The 19,476-nt window shown below is 42.9% G+C and overlaps 2 protein-coding genes across 2 annotated transcripts; one reads left to right on the top strand and one right to left on the bottom strand.

The window, feature by feature from the left end:
* Positions 1–185: 185 nt before the first annotated feature.
* On the bottom strand, positions 186–9,461 carry COQ6 (coenzyme Q6, monooxygenase). The gene is made up of 12 exons (XM_038137019.1): positions 9,243–9,461; positions 7,351–7,485; positions 6,581–6,639; positions 5,368–5,491; positions 4,801–4,931; positions 4,352–4,459; positions 4,200–4,262; positions 3,775–3,882; positions 3,176–3,378; positions 1,964–2,079; positions 1,457–1,623; positions 186–347 (listed from the first exon to the last, which is right to left on the bottom strand). Exons 1-12 carry the CDS (start codon positions 9,448–9,450, stop codon positions 318–320), a joined length of 1,452 nt encoding a protein of 483 aa, XP_037992947.1. The 5' UTR covers positions 9,451–9,461; the 3' UTR covers positions 186–317.
* A 110-nt stretch (positions 9,462–9,571) lies between these two features.
* Positions 9,572–19,080, top strand: FAM161B (FAM161 centrosomal protein B). Its single transcript, XM_038137018.1, has 8 exons — positions 9,572–9,906; positions 11,073–11,635; positions 13,415–13,752; positions 14,145–14,272; positions 14,564–14,731; positions 15,212–15,311; positions 16,710–16,840; positions 17,064–19,080. Exons 1-8 carry the CDS (start codon positions 9,758–9,760, stop codon positions 17,152–17,154), a joined length of 1,668 nt encoding a protein of 555 aa, XP_037992946.1. The 5' UTR covers positions 9,572–9,757; the 3' UTR covers positions 17,155–19,080.
* The last annotated feature ends 396 nt before the right edge of the window (positions 19,081–19,476 follow it).

Genomic DNA, 19,476 nt, shown 5'->3' with positions numbered 1-19,476 from the left:
TGTGTTTGCCAGAAGACAGACAGCTGTCTGCACCTCAATCTTCAATTCAGGAGGCCCAAATTAAAAGCACATACTACACTTAGTTCTGTGGCTGAAGACATCATGGTACTACTATGGAAAGAAAGCCTAAATCCTCCTGGGGGGGGTGGGGGGCAAATGCAACAGCTTTTGCATAAACCAGCGGATGGTGTAATACACAGCTCAATCCCTCCGTTTTATTGTAAATTAAAATAAAATTCAAAGATTCAAGTCAGTCACAGTCCTTTTAAGGGCAATGCATTCATAGGCAAGCTGCTGACAAGCACACTGACAACAGATCACTTGCTGGCAAAAGCCATGATTTGCTCCTAAAAGAGAAGAAAAAGAGAAGTAATTCATAAGCATGTGTTTTAGAAAGAACCTTTAGGCACATTCCCTTACATATAAATGAACAACAGTTCTTGGCCAGTCTTTCTAGCCACACACAGAGAACTTATCCCTATGTCCTAGAAAATTAACAAAACTGTAGTATTCCTTTCTTTCCCAAGTAGTACAAAACTGGTATTACCAATGGGTTCTGTGCTCAGAAAAGACATCTTCATTTGTTTTTTCCTTTTAAACAGAGAAAGATGAAAACTGACACTGAAGCAGCACCACAGTCTTCTTTAATGAAGACACTGTGCCAGTGGCAGCTGCTCTGCTTAGGAATGTACTGATTTTCAGTTGAGCAAGTGTCTCAACTGTGACCATAACACAAAGGAAACGGGGCACTTGTGTTTAATATGAAATGGAGACTAAATGAAATAAAAATTGAAATCCAAAGATGAGAATCTAATTTGCTGGTGCTTGGGAGCTTGGAGAGCAGAGGGTTTAAGGAACCTCACAAAAATCCAGCAACTAGGTCAAGAGGGTGAGAAGTTCAGGCAGATAGGCTGCAAAGAGAGGGTCTAAGACAGAAACTCCTCACCACCGCCTTCCTCAGGTAATTTCCATTTTAGAGACTTGAACTTCTGCCATGAGGGAACAATTCACAAGGCAAAGAAGCACAGAAACAGTTAAGTGTGGGCTGCACACTGCATCTGGGATGTCACCCAATCCCTTAGTGAAGATGTGTTTTCACAGGCCTGTTTTCTCTGTGCATTGCTGGAATACAAGTCAAGGTTTGACATTTTAACTCCATAGGCAAAATAAAGCCAAAGACTTCTGATGACCTCTAACTCCTAATTACTGATACAGAACATAAGACACTTAGATCTTTTATATTACCTTGTGCTGCAGGAGAAAAAAAAAAACTAGTGAGTCATCAGTTATTTAAGAACGCCTCAGGCCCATTCAGGACACAAACCCCACAGTTTAAAATAGTATTTTCCAACCAAAAATGTTTCATTTAAAACAAAGAAAGATCTTTACATCTTGTGCATATTTCCTGAATAGTTTTGGACAATTCCTACAGCCCTCACTGAAGTGAGATCCTTACTTTGACAGGAGGCAGGGCATTTGTTGCTTGCAATCCCCATGTCCTCAGCAACACCAGAGGAGCCAGTGTGGTAGAGTACAGCCTTTTCAGCACATCAGTAGCAGCTATCAAGGAGACATTATGCCTCTGACGTTCTGTTTCAAACTTGAGGAGGTGTTTTAAGGAGCCTGGAAGAGATAATTGAATGTTTCTATTACACTTGATATGCCACAAACAGTTGTGCATCTTATCTATAGAGCAGTTTCCTCTGGCAACTGAACGAGAACAGAGAAATGGTCCATCTCAGCTCTTCATCTCACCACATCTCCAACTGCCATCCTGAAGAGCTTCATTTTTTTTTAAAGCAGCTTTAAGATTCGTGGGATGGAAACTGCATCCAAGAATCATTAACTGCTTCACTTCAACAAAGCTTTCAAACACAAGACAGCAGCATGCTAACCAGAGGTACTGCAGCAAAGACCTGGGAGAGAAATCCTTTACTGCCCCTATGTTGGCTTGGAGCCTTACCCAGATCGCTCCCGTTGAAGGCTGCTGCACTGAGGTGATGAGCTAAACATGCAATGTCACCAAAGCCCAGGTTCACTCCTTGTCCTGCAAGTGGGTGGACTCTGTGTGCTGCGTCCCTGGAGCAAGAGAAGACAGAAATTTATTTCCCTTCTTGAAGAAAGCCACAGTGGCTGACAAATCCCAGAAGGGATCAGTGTAGCACTCCTCACCTCTTTGCAATGAACCACCTTAGAGCAGCACATGCACTTTATCCAGTACCTCCTTGCATGCTATGCTGAACTACCTGACTGCCTCTCCAGTTGTAAGAAGCAAGACATAGGGGAGGTAACAAAAAGCAGGTCTGAAAGGAAAAATCATAAAGGGATGACTAGCCAAAGTCCTCTCAGATCACACGTGGAACAGGCCTTTATGTTTTTGTAAGTGACCTCAGCACAACAGGAGCTCTGTCAATGGCACATTGCACAAACACAGAGTGGACAGACATCATGAGTATAAAGGATATCACTGAATAGAAACAAAATCGGGTTCTTCCATGAACCAACTTATCTGTAAAGCTTAAAGACAAACACTGATATGGGAGTCACAAATTTAGAGAAATTAAATGAAGTTTTGATATGAAATGCAAATCATGTGCTTTACCGAGCTATAAAGCACAGCATGCTCCCAAGCATAGAGTGCTTCGTAGGCTGGAAAGCTGAAAAGTGCACCACACAAAAGTGTAGCACAGCATCCAAGAATTACTAAAAGCTACCACCATACTGCAGCTGGGGCAGAGAAGAAAGTACATGCGACCTTAGAATATAAGAAATTAGGGATTTTCCTGTTTGCATTGGCCACCATACAAAAGTCTCTGACATTCCACATGGAGTAATTTTTGTCATGTGTTCAAAAATAGTGAGTTTAAAACTCAAAGTGGTGCTCAGAATGGCTGTTATAATGTAAGGAGAAGTACAGATCCAGCATGAGATACTGGATTGTTTCACTGGACTGTACAAACCAGGAAAGGGAAATAACTATCTTTCAATTTACACAGAGAGTACAGATAATGGACACAAAGCTATTCATACACAGAACAAACCAGATCTGGGTAAAGTCAGACTGGAACAACATATCATTTCTAACATCTACTTTGTTGACTGGGAGTTGCAGTGCTCAGGTCATTTCTGACCACATGCCACCCGCTCTCCCAAGGGCTGCCGCCGAGCACCTTACCCGATAAGAGCCACGCGGTGCTGGACGTACTCTGTCGCGTGGCCCAGCCCAAGAGGGAACATGGCTCGGCTCTCTGCGTCTACTTTAGCAACACTTGGGGGCAGCTGACGGACTGCAGTCCCTGAGGGCTTCAGGAGTGAAATGGCAGAACGAAACATGGCCCCAGCTGTGTCAATGAAGTCAGAGTGGTTTATGTTGCTCCACTGAAACAGACAAACAAATCTTTGGAAGTTGACCCAAACTAGACCCATAAAAGAACCCAGCTGAAAAAAAATCTGAGTTCCAAATACTGAATTATAACCACTTGGACAAAACTATACAGTAGTAAAAGCTATCTTCACCATTTTAGGACATACAAATTTCCAACTAGGATGAGTCTACTCTTCCTACCTTTTGGAAATTTAGGTTAACTTCTGTGACTTTCAGAACTAACCTAATTCAGTCCCAAGGGGTCATCTTTTCTTTACTAGGTGCCTCTTTAGTATCATTCTCACCAGAGGAAGGAACTTCAGAATCCACCTCTCCTATTACTGCTGTTTAAGCTAAAGAATTCTGTTCTATTTCTTAAAGCCTGTTCCTGTCATGAGGCTGATACTCACAAAGGCAGAGTTGATGCTATCCACAAAGCTTTCCTCATCCATAGTGAGAAGTTCTGATGCATGGTCATGAGATGTAGACCAGACCAGAGAGCTGGCAGTGTCAGACAGCTAGTTTAAGAGAATGTCAAGGTTAAATATCAAGAGAAAAAGAAATAAAAATAAATATTCAGTGAAAAGACTTCCCCACTGCCCTGCCTCACACTGTCAGTCCCTCTGAAAATTACAGTTCCAACCCAACTTGTTACAAGTGGAAAATGCCAAGTATGGAGTGAGATGGCAGGAGGGGAAAACGCAATAAATGAAGAGTGAAGGGTAGATGTGCAAATTCTTAAGAGACAGAACCAACGCCGAAAGGCATGGACAGAAATAAAGTTACTAGACTACAAAAATTTTTAAAAACATTTTAAAAAATACAAACACCTTACCGGAAGAAGCGCAATTGGCCCGGTGGGAAGGAACCGCTGCCATGCTACGTTGTTGTCTGTGGCCTACAGTGGAAAGAAGCAAGTGGGCAGCAAGCCAGATCACCCTCTTAGGTTCTACTGCTTATGGAAGAGTCATTTTAGCAGAATTTTACCTCAGATAAATGGAGAGTTGCCACCACAGCTGACTGGTCATACTGATGTTCAATGTTCTTAATTTCAGCTTCCTTCCGGACCATAGAGTTATGACCATCCGCACCAATCTGTAAAACAAAGAGATGCAAACCAACTTCTTCAGCAGCTCATAAAAAGATTAAGAGCTAGTATTTCACTATAAAAACCTCAGACTGCATCTGTACATTGTCTGTTCATTCAGAAAAAAAAAAAAAATCCCCCCAAAACCAGAAGAGGTAGCCCCTTCTGCTCTTCTCAAATTCAGCAGCACCTTCTTGCACCAGGCAGAGAGAAGGGCGTGCCCAGTGTCCCACACCCTGACAGCACTCCATGTGGGTGGAGTGGCACATATGGAATCAGAACCAAATCCAGTGGAAAGGACATGGGTTAGAGATGATGCCTTATCAACAGAAATAAAGAGCTTAGTTACCAGCAGCTTAGTCTGAAGTCTGCGTCCATCAGCTAACTCAACTTGGACCCAAGGGCTTGTGTCACAGCCATGGGAAGGAAGGGGCCACGTGTACCCAACTGCTTTGCTGCTGTAGAAGACCTCCACACGGTCTGGTGGGAACACAGAGTACCATGGTCACAGCACAACATGCACAGGAAAAAAGGAAACATCGCTACAACAGCCAAGGCCACACTGTCTTAACAGCACCCTAGGAGCTCACCCTACAATTCTCAAGGCACCCCAGAAAAACAGATATGGATGACCCCTTGTCACTGTAAGGCCTGCTCTGGACAAGGAGGTACAGATTTTTTAATTAAGTCCAATTTTGAAGAGACTGTGTTCTGGAGAACTACATATGCAAGTGCTTTTCTGCTCTGTAGCCTTTGGAAGTCAGATTTCTCCCTCCTTCCCCATTCCAGAAGATGCCCATTTCTCAAGAGTTACTTGTTAGACGAATTTCTCCCTCTCAAGACTTAGCACACAATAGAAGGCAAGTAACTGAAAGCTATCTGCAGGAAATAAAATATTGAAGAAGTTGTCCACTACCTGCTACTGCATCTAACTGTTTTGTGAGAGCAGACATAATGACATCATTCTCCACTATGTAACCCATGTCATCTAAGTCATCTTTCTCAAAAACGATCATGGCTTCTGAACAAGCATCCCACACCTACGAAGAAAAAATACATTACATGAAGCTATGCAATAAGGAAGTCCATTTCAGGGACTTAACAGCAAAAAGACACAGTAATCTAGAAATACAGAACTAGACAAAACATCCTGGATTACTGTCCATTCCCAGCTACTAAAGAGCACCACATAACTAACTTCATTACATGATTTAGCTTAAGCTCAAAAAGTAATTCCAAGTCAACTTTTTCATCCCTACTTTTCTGTTACATAATTGACATAGGAAGCTATGCTACAACCCTGCTGTAGGTTAACCCCAGCAGGCAGCTCAGCCCCACGCAGCTGCTCCCTTCCTTCCCTGCACTGAGATGGGGAAGAAAACTGGAAGGGTGAAAGTACAGAACTCATGGCTTGAGCTAAATGCAGTTCAATAGGAAAAGCAAAAGCCACATGTTCAAGGAAAGCAAACCAAGGAATAGATTCACTGCTTCCCAAGGGCAAGCAGGTGTTTAGCCATCTCCAGGAGAGCAGGGCCCCATCAAGCATAATGGTTACTTGGGAAGACAAACACCATCACTCCAAACTTCCCATCTTTCCTTCTTCTTTTCCTCAGCTTTTATTGCTGAGCATGACACCATATGGTATGGATTATCAGTCAGTTGTCCAGCCTGTGTACCCTCCCATCTTCTTGTGCACCTCCAGCCTGCTCACTGGCAGGGCAGTGAGAGAAAGCCTTGGCACTGTGTAAGTGCTGCTTAGGATAGCTAAAACATCCCTGTGTTAGCAACAGTTTTCAACACAAATCTGAAACACTGTCCCATGCAAGCCACCATGAAGAGAAGAAACTCTATCCCAGCCAAACCAATACACCCTTTACCTTTATTTCCTGGCTGATACCCAAGCCTCAGTATCTACAGCTGCCATTAGGAATCCACCTTTCAGCCTGTAACATCAAGACCCTGAGGACAGGTATTTCTGAGCAGACTGCTACCCACAAAAAAGGGACAGAAATGAACGTAAGTATGACCTGCCCTTTACCATAGAAAGAAAAACCTTTGTGTCATTGATGCAAGTACTTTTGAGAATTCAGAGTAGACAGACACATGGTGTATCTGCAGCCCTAAGGCACCTGCATTCGCCGGAAGGGTTTGAGTCTCAGGCTGCAGACATGATCCCAGGCACCACAACCTGAAAGAGAAAAAGCACAGAAATACACGGAGATACAAGTTCACGTGGACACTGAGACCAAAACTCAACTCAAGCTCACTCCACACTCTCCTCCACCCTTCCCTGACTATGCTCAGGCTTGGCTTGCACCTTCCCTAGACAGTGCCAGGTTCACGTCAGTGCTACCACAGCCCCAGAATCACATTGTTTTACCTTAACACAAGCCAGCAGGAAAGAAACAAGAGCTCTCCATGAACCTCTGACCTAACAGACAACTTCCACTGTCCCATCACTGGGTAATAAAACAGACACAGAAATGCACAGCCATTATTGTAGCGAACATTTCTTTCTCCATAAGGAATCAAGGCTCAAATAGCTATTTAAAATGACAATTAATCCTCATTAATTGAGGACTGAGTTACCAGACTACAAAGCACCAAGCTTCTTTTGTGAATAGAACATTCCAGGTGCTGTAGAGAGCACCTTACAAACTTTCACTAGCCTAAAGACACAAATAATTATATAGTAACAAATCAGACCAAGATACCAGAACACAGGTCCCTGCTATCAAGAGAATTTGGATTTAATAACCCCAGCTCAGCATGTAGAGACAAAGGCAAATAATCCTACTGATGTTAGGATGAAGGCAACACGTGGTCAAAAAGGTTTTTGTTTAAACAAAACCAGCTCAAATATAAATGTTAAAAATGCATACAACAAAATCTTACTTACTGCTTAGGAGGGTGGCTGATCCTGGGGAGATGGAACTGACCCTGTTGCTGTAACTGTCTGGCATGTGATCATATTCTTTCCTAGGACCAGCCTCCAGCAAAGCAATTTTTTTATCATGGAAGTGGATGTCATGCCCTAAAATAAGCAAACACATGCTTTGATACAATGCTCCTGCCAAAAATCTCAAAAACAAAACACCTGAGTTTTTGTAATAAGGCAGAGTAGATGCAACACTTAATGAAGAAACACATATACAATACAGGTTTTCACCAGGCAGGTAAACTTTTGTATGTTAAAGCTTTATGACTACAGTCCTGTTACTGAGATGGACAACTCTCTTGCAGCTAAAGCAAGGATTACATATTTCCCTTTTACATAAACCTTACATTTTTGTACAAACTTGTGCCATTTTTAAATGAAAATTTATTACTGGAGTATTATCAAGTGAAATCTGCAATATTTACTCCATGTTTACTCCAGAACATGTTTTCCAGAGCTTAAACATAAATTCTTTTAGAAGAAGAGATCAAAATAAAACTTCTGTGATACGTAGCAATTACATTAATATTTTCCCTGTCCTTACATTCTGACAATGGAATAGCACAGGCAGTTTAGACTTTAAACTTCCAGTTAAGAGAACTGAAAAAATCCCAAGAAGACTCAAGTAAAGTGTAAAACACTGCAGCTGAGCTGGCCACGCTTGCAGCATCCCAACCACTACAGAGGCAGAGGGCACTGAGGACAGAAGTGGTGTCCTTGCAACATCTAGAGTTTACTACTACAGCAGCCCTAAAGACAGCAGTGTCCTGGGCATATTTTCTAGATTATGCACAGTAATAAGCTCATCTCCTGAGGGTCCCAAACCTGCTTGTTAGCCTTAGATATCACTGCTGGAGGGGATCCTTATGCCATCTCAAATCCACTGGGCTCTTGTTTAACAGCTTAAGCAGAACTTAAGCTTGCAAGGTAAGCCTTTATACTTGCAAAGCACTTATTGCTCAGGATCTTTGACCTTCTGGGCACTATTTTTTTTTGGGTTTCTGTCACTACTGCACCCTTCTGAATCCATGTTGCAAAGAAAGGAGCAGCCAGTACTCTCAGGATCTCTAATGATACAAAGCAAGCAGAAATCCATTTTAACTTGTTATTGCAGTGTTTAAAATACCAGGTTAGAGAATGAAACTTGGGATCAGATAATAATGATTAGATGGATGGAGCACCTCTCCTACAAGGAAAGACTGAGCAAACTGGGTTTGTTCAGCCTGGAAAAGAGATGGCTTAGGGGTGACTGAATTGTGGCCTTACAGTACCTGAAGGGAGCCAACAAGAAAGACAAAAAGGGACTTTTTACAAGATCATGTAGCGACAGAACAAGGGGAACCAGATTCAAAGTGAAAGAGAGTGGGCTTAGATTAGGTATTAGGAGGACGTTCTTTGCTGTGAGGGTGGTGAGACAGTGGAACAGGGTGCTCAGAGAAGCTGTAAATGTCCCAACCCTAGAGGTGTTTGAGGCCAGGCTGGATGAGGCTCGGAGCAACCTGGTCCATGGAAGGTGCCCCTGCACACAGCAGAGGGTTGGAACTAGGCGATATATAAGGTCCCTTCCAACTCATTCTATGATTCTATACTCAGGCATTTTAGCTAAGGCTGACATTATCCATCAGCTATTTAAGGATGAGCATGTTTGACAGAAACACTACGGTCTATGAAACTCCTGTGCACACACACAGATACGGCTAGGCTCATCACTGACCAGCTCACCGAACAGCCTTAGGCCAACTCTAGAGCGCTGTCACGCGAGGACGCACGATCACGGATCCCTCAGGGATCCCGGACACTGAGATCCTACACACGGCTGTCTCACACTGCGGGTGAGTGGGTCACGGCCTTACCCAGCACGGCGGCCATGGCGCTCCCGACCATGCCCCCGCCCGACACCACCACGTCGTAGAGCGGCGGGGCGGGGGCGGAGGCGGCGGAGCGGAGCGGGGCGCGGGGCCCGGCCCTCAGCCGCGCTCCGAGCGGGGCCAGCAGCGCCCGCGCGCGCGCCGCCGCCATCGCCGCGGAACTGACGGCGGCGGAAGGGGCGCCCGGAACCATGACAACGGCCGCGCGCGCCGCCGGCCTCGCGCCCGATTGGCTGCGTGAGGCCGAGTGGGCGGGCCCGAGCGCCGCTGGCCGCGCTGATTGGTGCAGAGCGGGGCGGGGCGGGCTGAGGCGGCGGCCCGCGGAGCGGAGGGGGCCCGGCCGCGGCGCTGCCGGGCGGGGAGGCGGGGCCGCGGCCCCAGAGCGCGCACTTCTCCATTTATTTCGTTTTTTCCAGGTTACGCGACATCCCCTCAGGCTGTAACACGCCGACTCCTGCGTTTCCCGCCGCCGGGCAAGGAGCTGGGAGCATCCTGTCGGGATGGGGGGCCGGCGGTCTCCGTTAGAAGCGGGCGCAGCGTGCCAGGCGGAGTTATGGGGTGACCGCGCGGTGTTCGAAGAAGATGAGGAGCTGGAGGGTTTCAGGAGGGAGGCAGAAGTTCTGCGTGAGAAGCTGAGGGAGGCTCTCAGGTAGGACGATACGTAGTAAGGATGGCAGGATGGGGTGCAGGATTCCTTCTCCTGGCCAGGGAGGAGGCGGAGCATGATGTCCCAAAATGCCCGTGTACAGTGCCAGAACACTGGCCACAAGTGTAGACACAGCAGGGAGGATGGGCTCAGCAGGTGCCCACGTAAGCAGCTTTCACATAAAACGCGAACAGCACAAATCCCCGCCTCACTCATCAGCTAATCGTGCTTGAAATGTGCCAGAAGATGACACACATTTCCATCCAGTATACAGTCTTCAGAGCTGTGGTCTTTCCAAGGTCGAGCTCTCAGATGACTTTCCTTGTGGTTAATCTAGCTTTGCATTCACTAGCAGGTCACACGGGCACTCTTACAAAGGAAATAGTTTATGAAGAAGAGACTGCAGCAATTACCAGCAAGTGTATTGACCAGGAGCCTGTTGATACATGATCTGCACCTTCTGTCTCTCCCCTTTTTTCTCCTTTGCTGTTCTTGGTTCACTTTGATTCACCTTGATCCTTCCTTTTGCCTGCATTTATTCCTTCCCTAAAATCTAAGTTTCACTCACTTTCACAATCACCCTCAGACATCCTATGAGAAGTTTGCTATTTTAATGAGACCCAGGATAGTCTCAGGTGGGTTTTCTTATTATCAATAATATGGTCATCTTCTCAGGTACAAAGTTTCTAGCTGAACCTCTCAAACATCACACTAAAGCAGTTTCTTGTAATGACATTCCCATCAGCATCCCAGGAATGCTAGTGTTTGGTAGTGTTTGTTGGGATTTGTGCATCTGTGTGCCTGATTGCCTCTCCTGCATCTGTCTGTTATGTTGAGTAGCTATTAGCAAGATAACCCTAAAGCTGCGGCTTTATGGTTTGCTTGTGGCCTTTCTGGCAATAGAGTGCTCTCAGCATAATAAATTGCATGACAAAGCTAAGTAGGCCTAACTTCCATTTTATACATGGAAAACAAAACAAGCAAAGCTCTGCTCACGAACTTTGGTAGCAAAGCGAAATATGGAGCCTGAGAATGACAAATCCTAAGCTTGTCTTTTAACAACCAGCTCAGCCTGCGGTATCTTTCTCTTAATCAGTAGCGTCTCCCTTCTTTTAACTCTGTTTTTTAATAATGTCACTAATTTCCCCTTCATAATGTGTTTGTCTTAGTCATACATCTGGTAACATAAGGCAGTCCAGTTCTTTGACCGACCTCACCTCAGACAGTACCTGGGATCAGCAAAAGCCTCACTTGTTTCCTAAGTCCCGCTTGAGGCCAAAAAGCGCTTCATCTCCCTGGATTCCTTCCATCACCATCCCTCAGCCTTTCAAAATGACCCTGCGGGAAGCTCGCAAAAAGTCCGAGTTGATGAAGTCATACATGTTTCTTGAACTAGACAAACAGAGAGACAAAAGGCAAAGCCAGGATGAAGCTGAATGTCAGAAACAATTCCGGGCACAGCCTGTACCTGCCCATGTGTTTCTGCCCCTTTATCAGGAAATAATGGAGCAGAATGAGATTCGCAGGCAAGCAGCAACACAGAAAAGAAAGGAGCTGCTACTTTCAACACAGCGGCCCTTCAGTTTTCTGGAGAAGGAAGAGAAAAAGAAAGAAGCTATCAGACAAAAATTCCTGGCAGCAGCAACCCCAAATGAGAGCTCCAAACAGAAGCAAGCCAGTAAAAAAGTTCCTAAATCTACTTATGACTCACTTCTTGGAGATAAACTCAAAGGTAACATGCCAGGGCTCTTTCTGTAAAAGCACCTCCCTGCCTGTCCCTTGCTGTCTCCATGCTGGGAGGTAAGATCATGGCTTGTAGGGCATCACTTGGAGCCTAAGGCCAGTGTCCCCTGGTGTTGTTGAGTCTCCTGTGTGTCCCTGGTCATTACTTTTTGTTTAGATACCCTTGCAGTAGAGTGCCCCAAGTTCGGTAGTCCCGTATGAGTATCAGCAACAGCAGTTCTGTTCCACTCCCCAGAAAACGTGGGCACATTGACCTCTACAGACAGATTTCCATATCCATTTTGCTGCAGATCATGACAGTCTGGGAATCTTTTCCTGCACTGGATTCCATACCTTTGGTTACACTAAAGGGACTGAGATGATTTGTGGCACAAACATGAAGACAGATGTAGTGCCATGGGTCCCCAAGGTCCATGGAGTATCTTAGATCTGACAATTTTACTCCTACCCAAGTGATCCATTCTGCACAGAACCCCTAGGAGAGGAGACAAGTATTTCCTGAGCCCAAATCAGGCAGTTAGTTTGGTTCTAAGTGATAGTGTAGTAGTCCAGTCTCTCCTGCCATTCTCTGATGTTTCCAGTGGCCTTCCCACTTGCACTGGCTCAGTTGCTAAAACAGGGAGAGTAGGTGCCAGGACCATTCTAGTTAGGGCAGCCAAGGAAATGTTACTGGTGCTTGCCTGCTTTCAGATGGCTTAAGCCACTGCAGTTGAAAGCTTGAAGTAAACAATTCAGACTTTATGCTTGAATGTGGGAACTAAGCCAGTCCTTAATAATTCTCATGGCTTTTCTCATTCTTTTCTCCTTTTTCACTGTTTCTGTGATTTCTTCTTGAGGATACACCAGTTCAGTTTTCATCAGAAATTCTGTTTTAACCTAAATAGATTACAAAGGTAAAAGGCCGCAAAGGACAAATCATTGTTCTATTTCTATCTGGCAGATAGAAATAGATTCTATGTAATCTGTTAAATTCTATCTAATCTGTTCTATTTCTGTCTATTTCTATGAGAAGTGAGGAGAAATGAATATTTCATACTTTAGGCAATGAGTACCTATAAACTGACTCAAAACCATCTTATTTTGCAAACAGTAGTATTGATTTTTTTCCCCTAAAAGCAAAAAACCAACCCTCAGCCAACTGTCTGCATTTCCATAAATATTTAGTGCTGCACAGGGAGGGACATCAGTTTGATGCTAAAACCTAGATCATATTCTATAGAAAATTTGTTGCAAAAGTCACAAAATGTGATCTATCCATCAAATGTTCCTTACTTAAAAGCTTTTCCAATAGAGACAATTACTGCTGGAGATTACATAGAAAAGCCATCATCTGTTACAAGTATACTTGAACGACTCATTTGTACCACACAGTCAACATGGCTGTAAGTCCCATGTAAAAAGTATGGGACTAGTATGGCAGATTCACATTTCTGCAAGACAAAGGAGGCAAAGGGCACGAGTTACCTGGTACCTTTAAGAATAGGAGAAGCCCTGTCCAGTTATTGCTCCAATAAGTAAAAGAGATATCTAGAAATTAATGCCTAAGAAAGAGACCCTACCATGGTTTTACTGGTACCTTTGAATTATTTTTCCCTGGGAGGCAGAGGAGAGAGGGGCTGAAAAAGGGGGAAAAGAGAGCATAGAATGTTTGGTCTCACCTATATCTGTAGCTGCCATCACAATGGAAAGTTTAGACTTGGGCAGTGACAATTTCAAGGCTTTTTATGTCACTCACACTCTTCTCATTGCTTTCCTTTTGATCCTTCAGAAGCTGAGCTCTACAGGGAAATCTGTATTCAAATGAGAGCAAAGGATTTGCTGGAGAGCTCCATGGCTCCTATAGATACCAGCAACTGCCGGAGGGAGCCTCAGTCCCGAACTGCCACCAGAACTAAGCAGGAAAAACTTGGCTTCTTACAGGACAAAAGTTTCAGCTTCAAACCAAGGATTAATCCAACAATACCAGATTTTGAAGAACTTTACTGGGCGTTTCAGAGGAAAACAGTAAGGAGACAAGAAATCAAAGAGCCAACTCGTAATAAGCCATTCAAGCTGAGAACCTCCAATCTCCACACCAGGCAGAGGCAGGCTAATGAAAAGATAAAGGTGAGATAGCTGGATATTTCTGTGGTACTGCTTTCTCCTATCAAGATACCAACTTCCCAAGTTTATAGCATTTAATTATTAATGGTTAACAGCCTGTGACATCTGCCCTTGTATTGAGAGTACTGCAGAATTCTAGGCCAAACAAGAAAACAAAATTCTACACAAAATGAGCTATGACAGCTAAGGCTCAGTCACCCTTTCATAGCTGTAATCATGTCTCCTTCCCCTTGTCCCTCAGCCCATCCACATGTAAATCTCTGCTGATGGAAGAGAGAAGAGTGAGTGCATTCTCATAGCCCAGCTGTTCTCTTTGGTAGGCAAATAACAGAAGAGATTCTGTACTAGCAACTGTCTGTGAACAAATATACTGAATGAAGTTCTATTTCTTTCAGGATTCTCAGAAGCTTTCCAAGGTTTCAGTGCAAAAAAGTCACTCTCTGCCCGGACTTTCCTCTCTCTCTTCCAACACCCTTCCTGTGCATATTACAGATTCAACTAGAAAGAGGGAATCAGCTATTAGGTAGGTAGAAAGTTTGTCTAAAAGACTGTACAACTACTGATCAATATGGAGGAAAAAACACCAGTGTTTTCCCTCATCATATCAACTACATCAACAATACATTTCCTAAATGTTTCTCTGTCTTCTTTCTTTTTTAAGTCCTGCTGTGTCTCCCAGTTGCTTTGGAAACTGCACACTTGTATGGCTGAAATTTTACTTTCTCTCCTTGGAGGACTACAAAAGTGAAATTCCCACCTAGGATGTGGGTCTGGCAGTCCACCTGGGCTCATCAGTAACTTTTTTTCCATATAGATATGCCCAAGATAACAAAAAGGAAGGGGAAAAAGAAGGAATTTATTGGCTGGAGAAACAGAAAATGAAATGTCAAGCTATGCAAAAGACTGTGAACAGCCGAGCAAAAGCACTGGATCCTCATAAAAGTTTGGAGGAAACACAAAAGGAGAAGTCAAAACAGAATAGGTCAGTATCCTACTCTGCACAAAAATAACTGTTTGCTCTTGATCAGGTAATTCTTTAGGACAGATTAGGTCTAAAAACATCCTAGCCTAACCTTTTTTGGCTATTGTATCCATTACACATTCATTTGGATATCTTGACAATTCTTGACAATTCCACACTTCTCCTTCCATACAGAACTGTTTCCTTTAGATTAATGTTTGTAGAAACTAATTTGTACAAGCCAGTCAACTGTAATGTGTAGCTTGGTAAAGACCACATAAGAAACAAGTTTTTCTAAAAATGTGAACACTGTTTCTTGTTTGCAGTCTAGAAGAGCTTTGCTAATAGGTCCATAACTTGTCAGCAATAGGGTTTTTTTCCCCAGGATTCAGAATCAAGATAATTACCAAAGTGATTTAAAAAATGGAACACTCACTGAGAATTCATCTTTCCTGATCAGCTACAGTAACCTATAACAGACAGGCAGTTTTTCCATTTCAGGCAAAATATGCAAGACAGAACAAAAGAATACAGAAAGGAGCTGGAAGAAATGAAGCTGCGGGTCAAAAGCAGACCATTCCTTTTTGAACAGGTCACCAAGGTAAGTGGTCAAATTCCCAGAGTGTTTCTGGGCAATAGGATAAATTGTCTTTCATTTAAGACAGGCATTAAAAAAATCTAGTCTCAAATGAATTCATGGATGAGAAGGTACAAATGGTCACATAGTCTCTGGGCTGCACTCAAAATAACACATGGAAAAACCACCAAAGAACACTTTAAATTCCTTCCTATTTTTTCCTTGAAAAAAACATTCAGGCTTATTTCTAGGAGCTTGCCAGTTCCTAGAACATATTGCAATCACAGTGTATGGTCTGATCAAAATCAAGGCCTCATCACACCAGAAATTAAATAAATACCTATTCTGCACCTGAATACCACAGACTGCATTTTGGAGATGCAAATTTTTTTCTTAAAACCCTCTCCAGTTAAGCACTTTTTCTTTGTACATCTACTGCTACAGAAGAACACTAATGATGGTTATGTCGCTTTTATCACCTGTAGGCTTTGCAATCTGGGGCTGCATTCAACACATCTCAACCATCACACAGTACCAGCTGCAAATCTCTATTGCACCTGAGGTGTAGGTACAATCTGTGCTGTATCTTTTTCCCTGGGTTTTCTCTTTCATTTCCTTGCAGGAACTGCAGCTGGTTAGAGACAGTGACAATACATTGACAATATTGCTGACTTAAAATTTCTCAACAGAAAGCACCCTCCTGGATCAGGCTTTCTGTTCTGATAATGGAGGTAGAGAACCCACATGTGTGATAAATACTGCTAATATTTCCATGTACCACATTGGTAAGATTTCACTGTTATCAGTAGTGTTCACTCATGTTCATACTAGGTTTCTGTCCTTCCATATAGAACACCTTAATCTTTAGGGACTGGCCAGTCCCTCTAGAGAACCCTAATCTCAGACTTCATTGATTTGCAAGGTTCATTTGGAAGCAGTGAGGATATAGGACCCAAGATGCTTGTTTTTCAGTTGAGCTGATATGAAGCTATTTCACAGGCACTCTCCATTTATTAACTTCACTGTTGTTAGTTCTTACCACTTACAAGCAAATGTGCGTACAGGATTTCACATAACTTGGGTTTTGCACATGTTTTTGATTTGAGTGTCAGAGTTAGGACTCAGACCACAAGTACACCAGTCTGGTAAGACTGGAATGTGGTAGAAGGAGGAGAACAGAAGGAAGAAGAAAAAAAAAAGAACCGAAGCAGGAAAATGCGAGCTCTGGCTTTGGGAGATGTAAGACATTGTCCTAGTCTTCAGTTTTGGTACTGTACTGTATGGACTACAAAAATTTTGGACAGGAGGTTGTGTTGTCCTCTTGTCCCCATTAGGAGCATCAGATGTACACTTCAAAACCAGTTGACTGTTATGGGGAATGCCCAGTTCTCTGCAGTTACTGTTTAAGTTTCGATTTCACAGCATGATGCTCGTCAAGGAGCAGAGCGTCGCTACAGACGCACCCTGCAGCAGGTTGGCCTAAGCGAAGAATTTGTAAGGAAAAAAGGGAAAGATGCCACTGACTTGCTAGAAGAAGAATCTGATGTTCACAGGTAATGCAAACAATGCTGTACAGCTCTTTTGTCTGTGACTAAAAATATTTTCCTTGTTCATGAATGCATTCCAGTTTCTATAATCTAGTGTAGGAAAAACTACATTAACTTCACTGCTCTTATTAAGCATTGTGGCTTCTCTCTCTGAATTCCTATGACTGCCCCCAATTTCAAAAGCACAGGGCCAACCATTTCTGGTATTAGCCCATCACTGTTTCTGCAGGCTGCCCGAGCCTCGGGGTGAAAAGGATGACTGTACTGAACAGGAAGGAGTACCTCAGGAGGAACTGAGCACAAAGGGAGTGGCAACATAAAAGCTTGCAGAAGAATCCATCGATCAGTTCTTGACTTCTTTTGTTCAAGATTCTCCAGGTTAATCCTCAGGAACTTAATAGTTTAAGCTGACACCTAAGAATTACTGTGGGGTGAGATGGGAGAATTTAGTAAAGGGAAAAAAACAACTGTTGTTTAGAGCAGGTCTTGTTCTGCCCAGCAAACCCTGCAGCCTCCTTTAGTCTTCAAAAGTGTCCCTTGAGTGACCTCTTTCCCTTTAATGGGCAACAAAACAAGTTAGAGAGGTTGAAGCACTATCTTTGGATAAAAGTAGATATGAAAGATTAAAGAGGTGCATCCTCTACTGTCAGCTCCTTGCATTCAAGCCACAGAAGCACACAGGAAAAGGAGAATGCCTTCTACTGTGCTAAACCTTTTTCAGACACACATGTGGTAGAACGCTTTCAAACAAGGTACTTCGACAAAAACAAATATCAGGATTTGACCCATTTTGGGAGAAGACTCAAAGGGAAGTCTTTCTCTGGTGTTAATTTTTCATTCATCCACTACCAACTCAGCTTCTTCCCCCCATTAGTAAGAAGCAATAGTCTTCCTATATTAAAAAATCTCCCACGTTTCATGATTTGAAAGTGTTTCAACGTGTTACCAATTCAGGTCATTAATTTGGCGCAAAAATCAGCCACAGTTATAAATAAGGTTGTAATTAAACACTTTGAATGCATCACTTTGAATTATTGTTGTCCTAATTGTATGATTACAATGATATCAAAGATAGATTTTGGAGGAAAAAAGATTAGGTGTTGCCTGCCAGGACATTGCACTCAAATGCCTAGTGCATCTTGAAAGGCATATTTCACACTTTAGTGATTTCCCTTTGCCTGACACTAATAACCATTTCCAAAATAAAAATCCTTGCCACCTGGAATGTTTTCTGAGAGTTTTGCACTTTGACATTAAAATATTTTCAAATAGATATAATGTTTCCGTATTGCTCGATTTTCCTTATCAGTCATCTTTTCCTCACTTACTTAAACACAAGATGTGTCTCTTTTTGTCACCTCAATCTTTTTTGCCTTACACTGTAACAACACAGCATTATCATCAAGTCAGAAATAAAGTACCTGTCAGAGCTACTACATTAGACAAAGATATAAAACTGAAATAATGACATTTTTTATCATAACAAAGTACTAAATCCAAGGACTTGTGGCCAAGGGGTTTCACACTGCTACATTGCAGGCTGAATGCACCAAACTGCAACATCCTCGTTAGTGACTCAGTCTCCACACTGAGAACAGGCTTCAGCTCCTTGGAGGGTTCCAGAAAGGCCCATGTTCCTACACAGGTTTAATTGTGTAGGACATCCAGAGGCTGTTCTTTCTCTGGGTACCCCCTGGAAAAGAGCAGTGATGTAACCATATTGTCACTGTGCCTTGCTGCATGGAAAGAGGAAGGAAAGAAGATTACTTCCATGCTCTAAGTCTGTGGTTTAAAGCCTCTTTGTATGGATATATTTGGAGCAGTGGGACTGAAATTTTAATACATACATTTTAAAGGGTATTTACTAAAATTGGTTGCTGATTTCCATAATAATAGTTAATGGTGCTGAAAAAAAGACATTTCCAAGTATGTGAAGTGAAAAGGGAAACCCTAAGAAAGGAGGAACAAAAGTTTAAATCATTATGCCACATCCTTTTAACAAATACTAAGGTGACATGCATGAATATAATAACAAATATATTAAAGCCTTCATATTGGTCCCTAAACTGAAATTGCAGAAATGTGATAAAAGTAAAAGCATCAAACTAAGTAACTGAAACTAACATCTCTCTTGCTAAACAAAGTTTTGTTCTGAAAGGAGGATTGTGTTTCTGTAATCCTAAAAGAGAGCTGTAGTCTCTTAATATGTCTCAAAAATTGTATGGAAATAAAGAGTTTGAACTATGGTTCTGGATTTTTGCATTTTATGAAAATATTTGGTTATATTCAGTTACAAGATTTACAGCCTGTTCAACTAACCTACAAAAATACTGTAGAAAAGAAGACATCTCACTGGAGTATCTCCCATCAATTTCTGAGATGGCAGCCAAACTGCATCACTTTGATTCCCAGGTACCTAGTGGAGCTTCTGCAGGAACCTCCAGGTTACAATACCTGTACCAGCAGCAGCACTACCTTTCCATTCAGCTAGGGAGCAATATAAACTCTAGGCATTCCCTTTGCATAGAAGCGATTACAGATACACAGTACCTTAGCAAAACTCTGCCTTCTCAGTAACCAGTTGTGAAGGCTCTTTAAGTTAACAAAATATTCAGAACACCATGTGGAAGACCCATTGAAAG

The sequence above is a fragment of the Motacilla alba genome, chromosome 5 (genome assembly GCF_015832195.1).
Source record: "Motacilla alba alba isolate MOTALB_02 chromosome 5, Motacilla_alba_V1.0_pri, whole genome shotgun sequence".
NCBI lineage: Eukaryota > Metazoa > Chordata > Aves > Passeriformes > Motacillidae > Motacilla > Motacilla alba.
Note: the sequence above shows the minus strand (reverse complement) of the source record. Positions and strands in the feature narration are given on the sequence as shown.

Bases quoted from the DNA above. Each gene is read 5' to 3' on its own strand.
- COQ6 (XM_038137019.1), bottom strand. From the start codon at position 9,450: ATGGTTCCGGGCGCCCCTTCCGCCGCCGTCAGTTCCGCGGCGATGGCG. The intron at 7,486-9,242 runs GTAAGGCCGTGA...TGCTTATTTTAG, and splicing joins CGCCATGGCCGCCGTGCTGG to GGCATGACATCCACTTCCAT. The intron at 4,932-5,367 runs GTAGTGGACAAC...TGTTCCCACCAG, and splicing joins ACAGTTAGATGCAGTAGCAG to ACCGTGTGGAGGTCTTCTAC.
- FAM161B (XM_038137018.1), top strand. From the start codon at position 9,758: ATGGGGGGCCGGCGGTCTCCGTTAGAAGCGGGCGCAGCGTGCCAGGCG. The intron at 11,636-13,414 runs GTAACATGCCAG...TTGATCCTTCAG, and splicing joins TCTTGGAGATAAACTCAAAG to AAGCTGAGCTCTACAGGGAA. The intron at 15,312-16,709 runs GTAAGTGGTCAA...TCGATTTCACAG, and splicing joins TTTTTGAACAGGTCACCAAG to CATGATGCTCGTCAAGGAGC.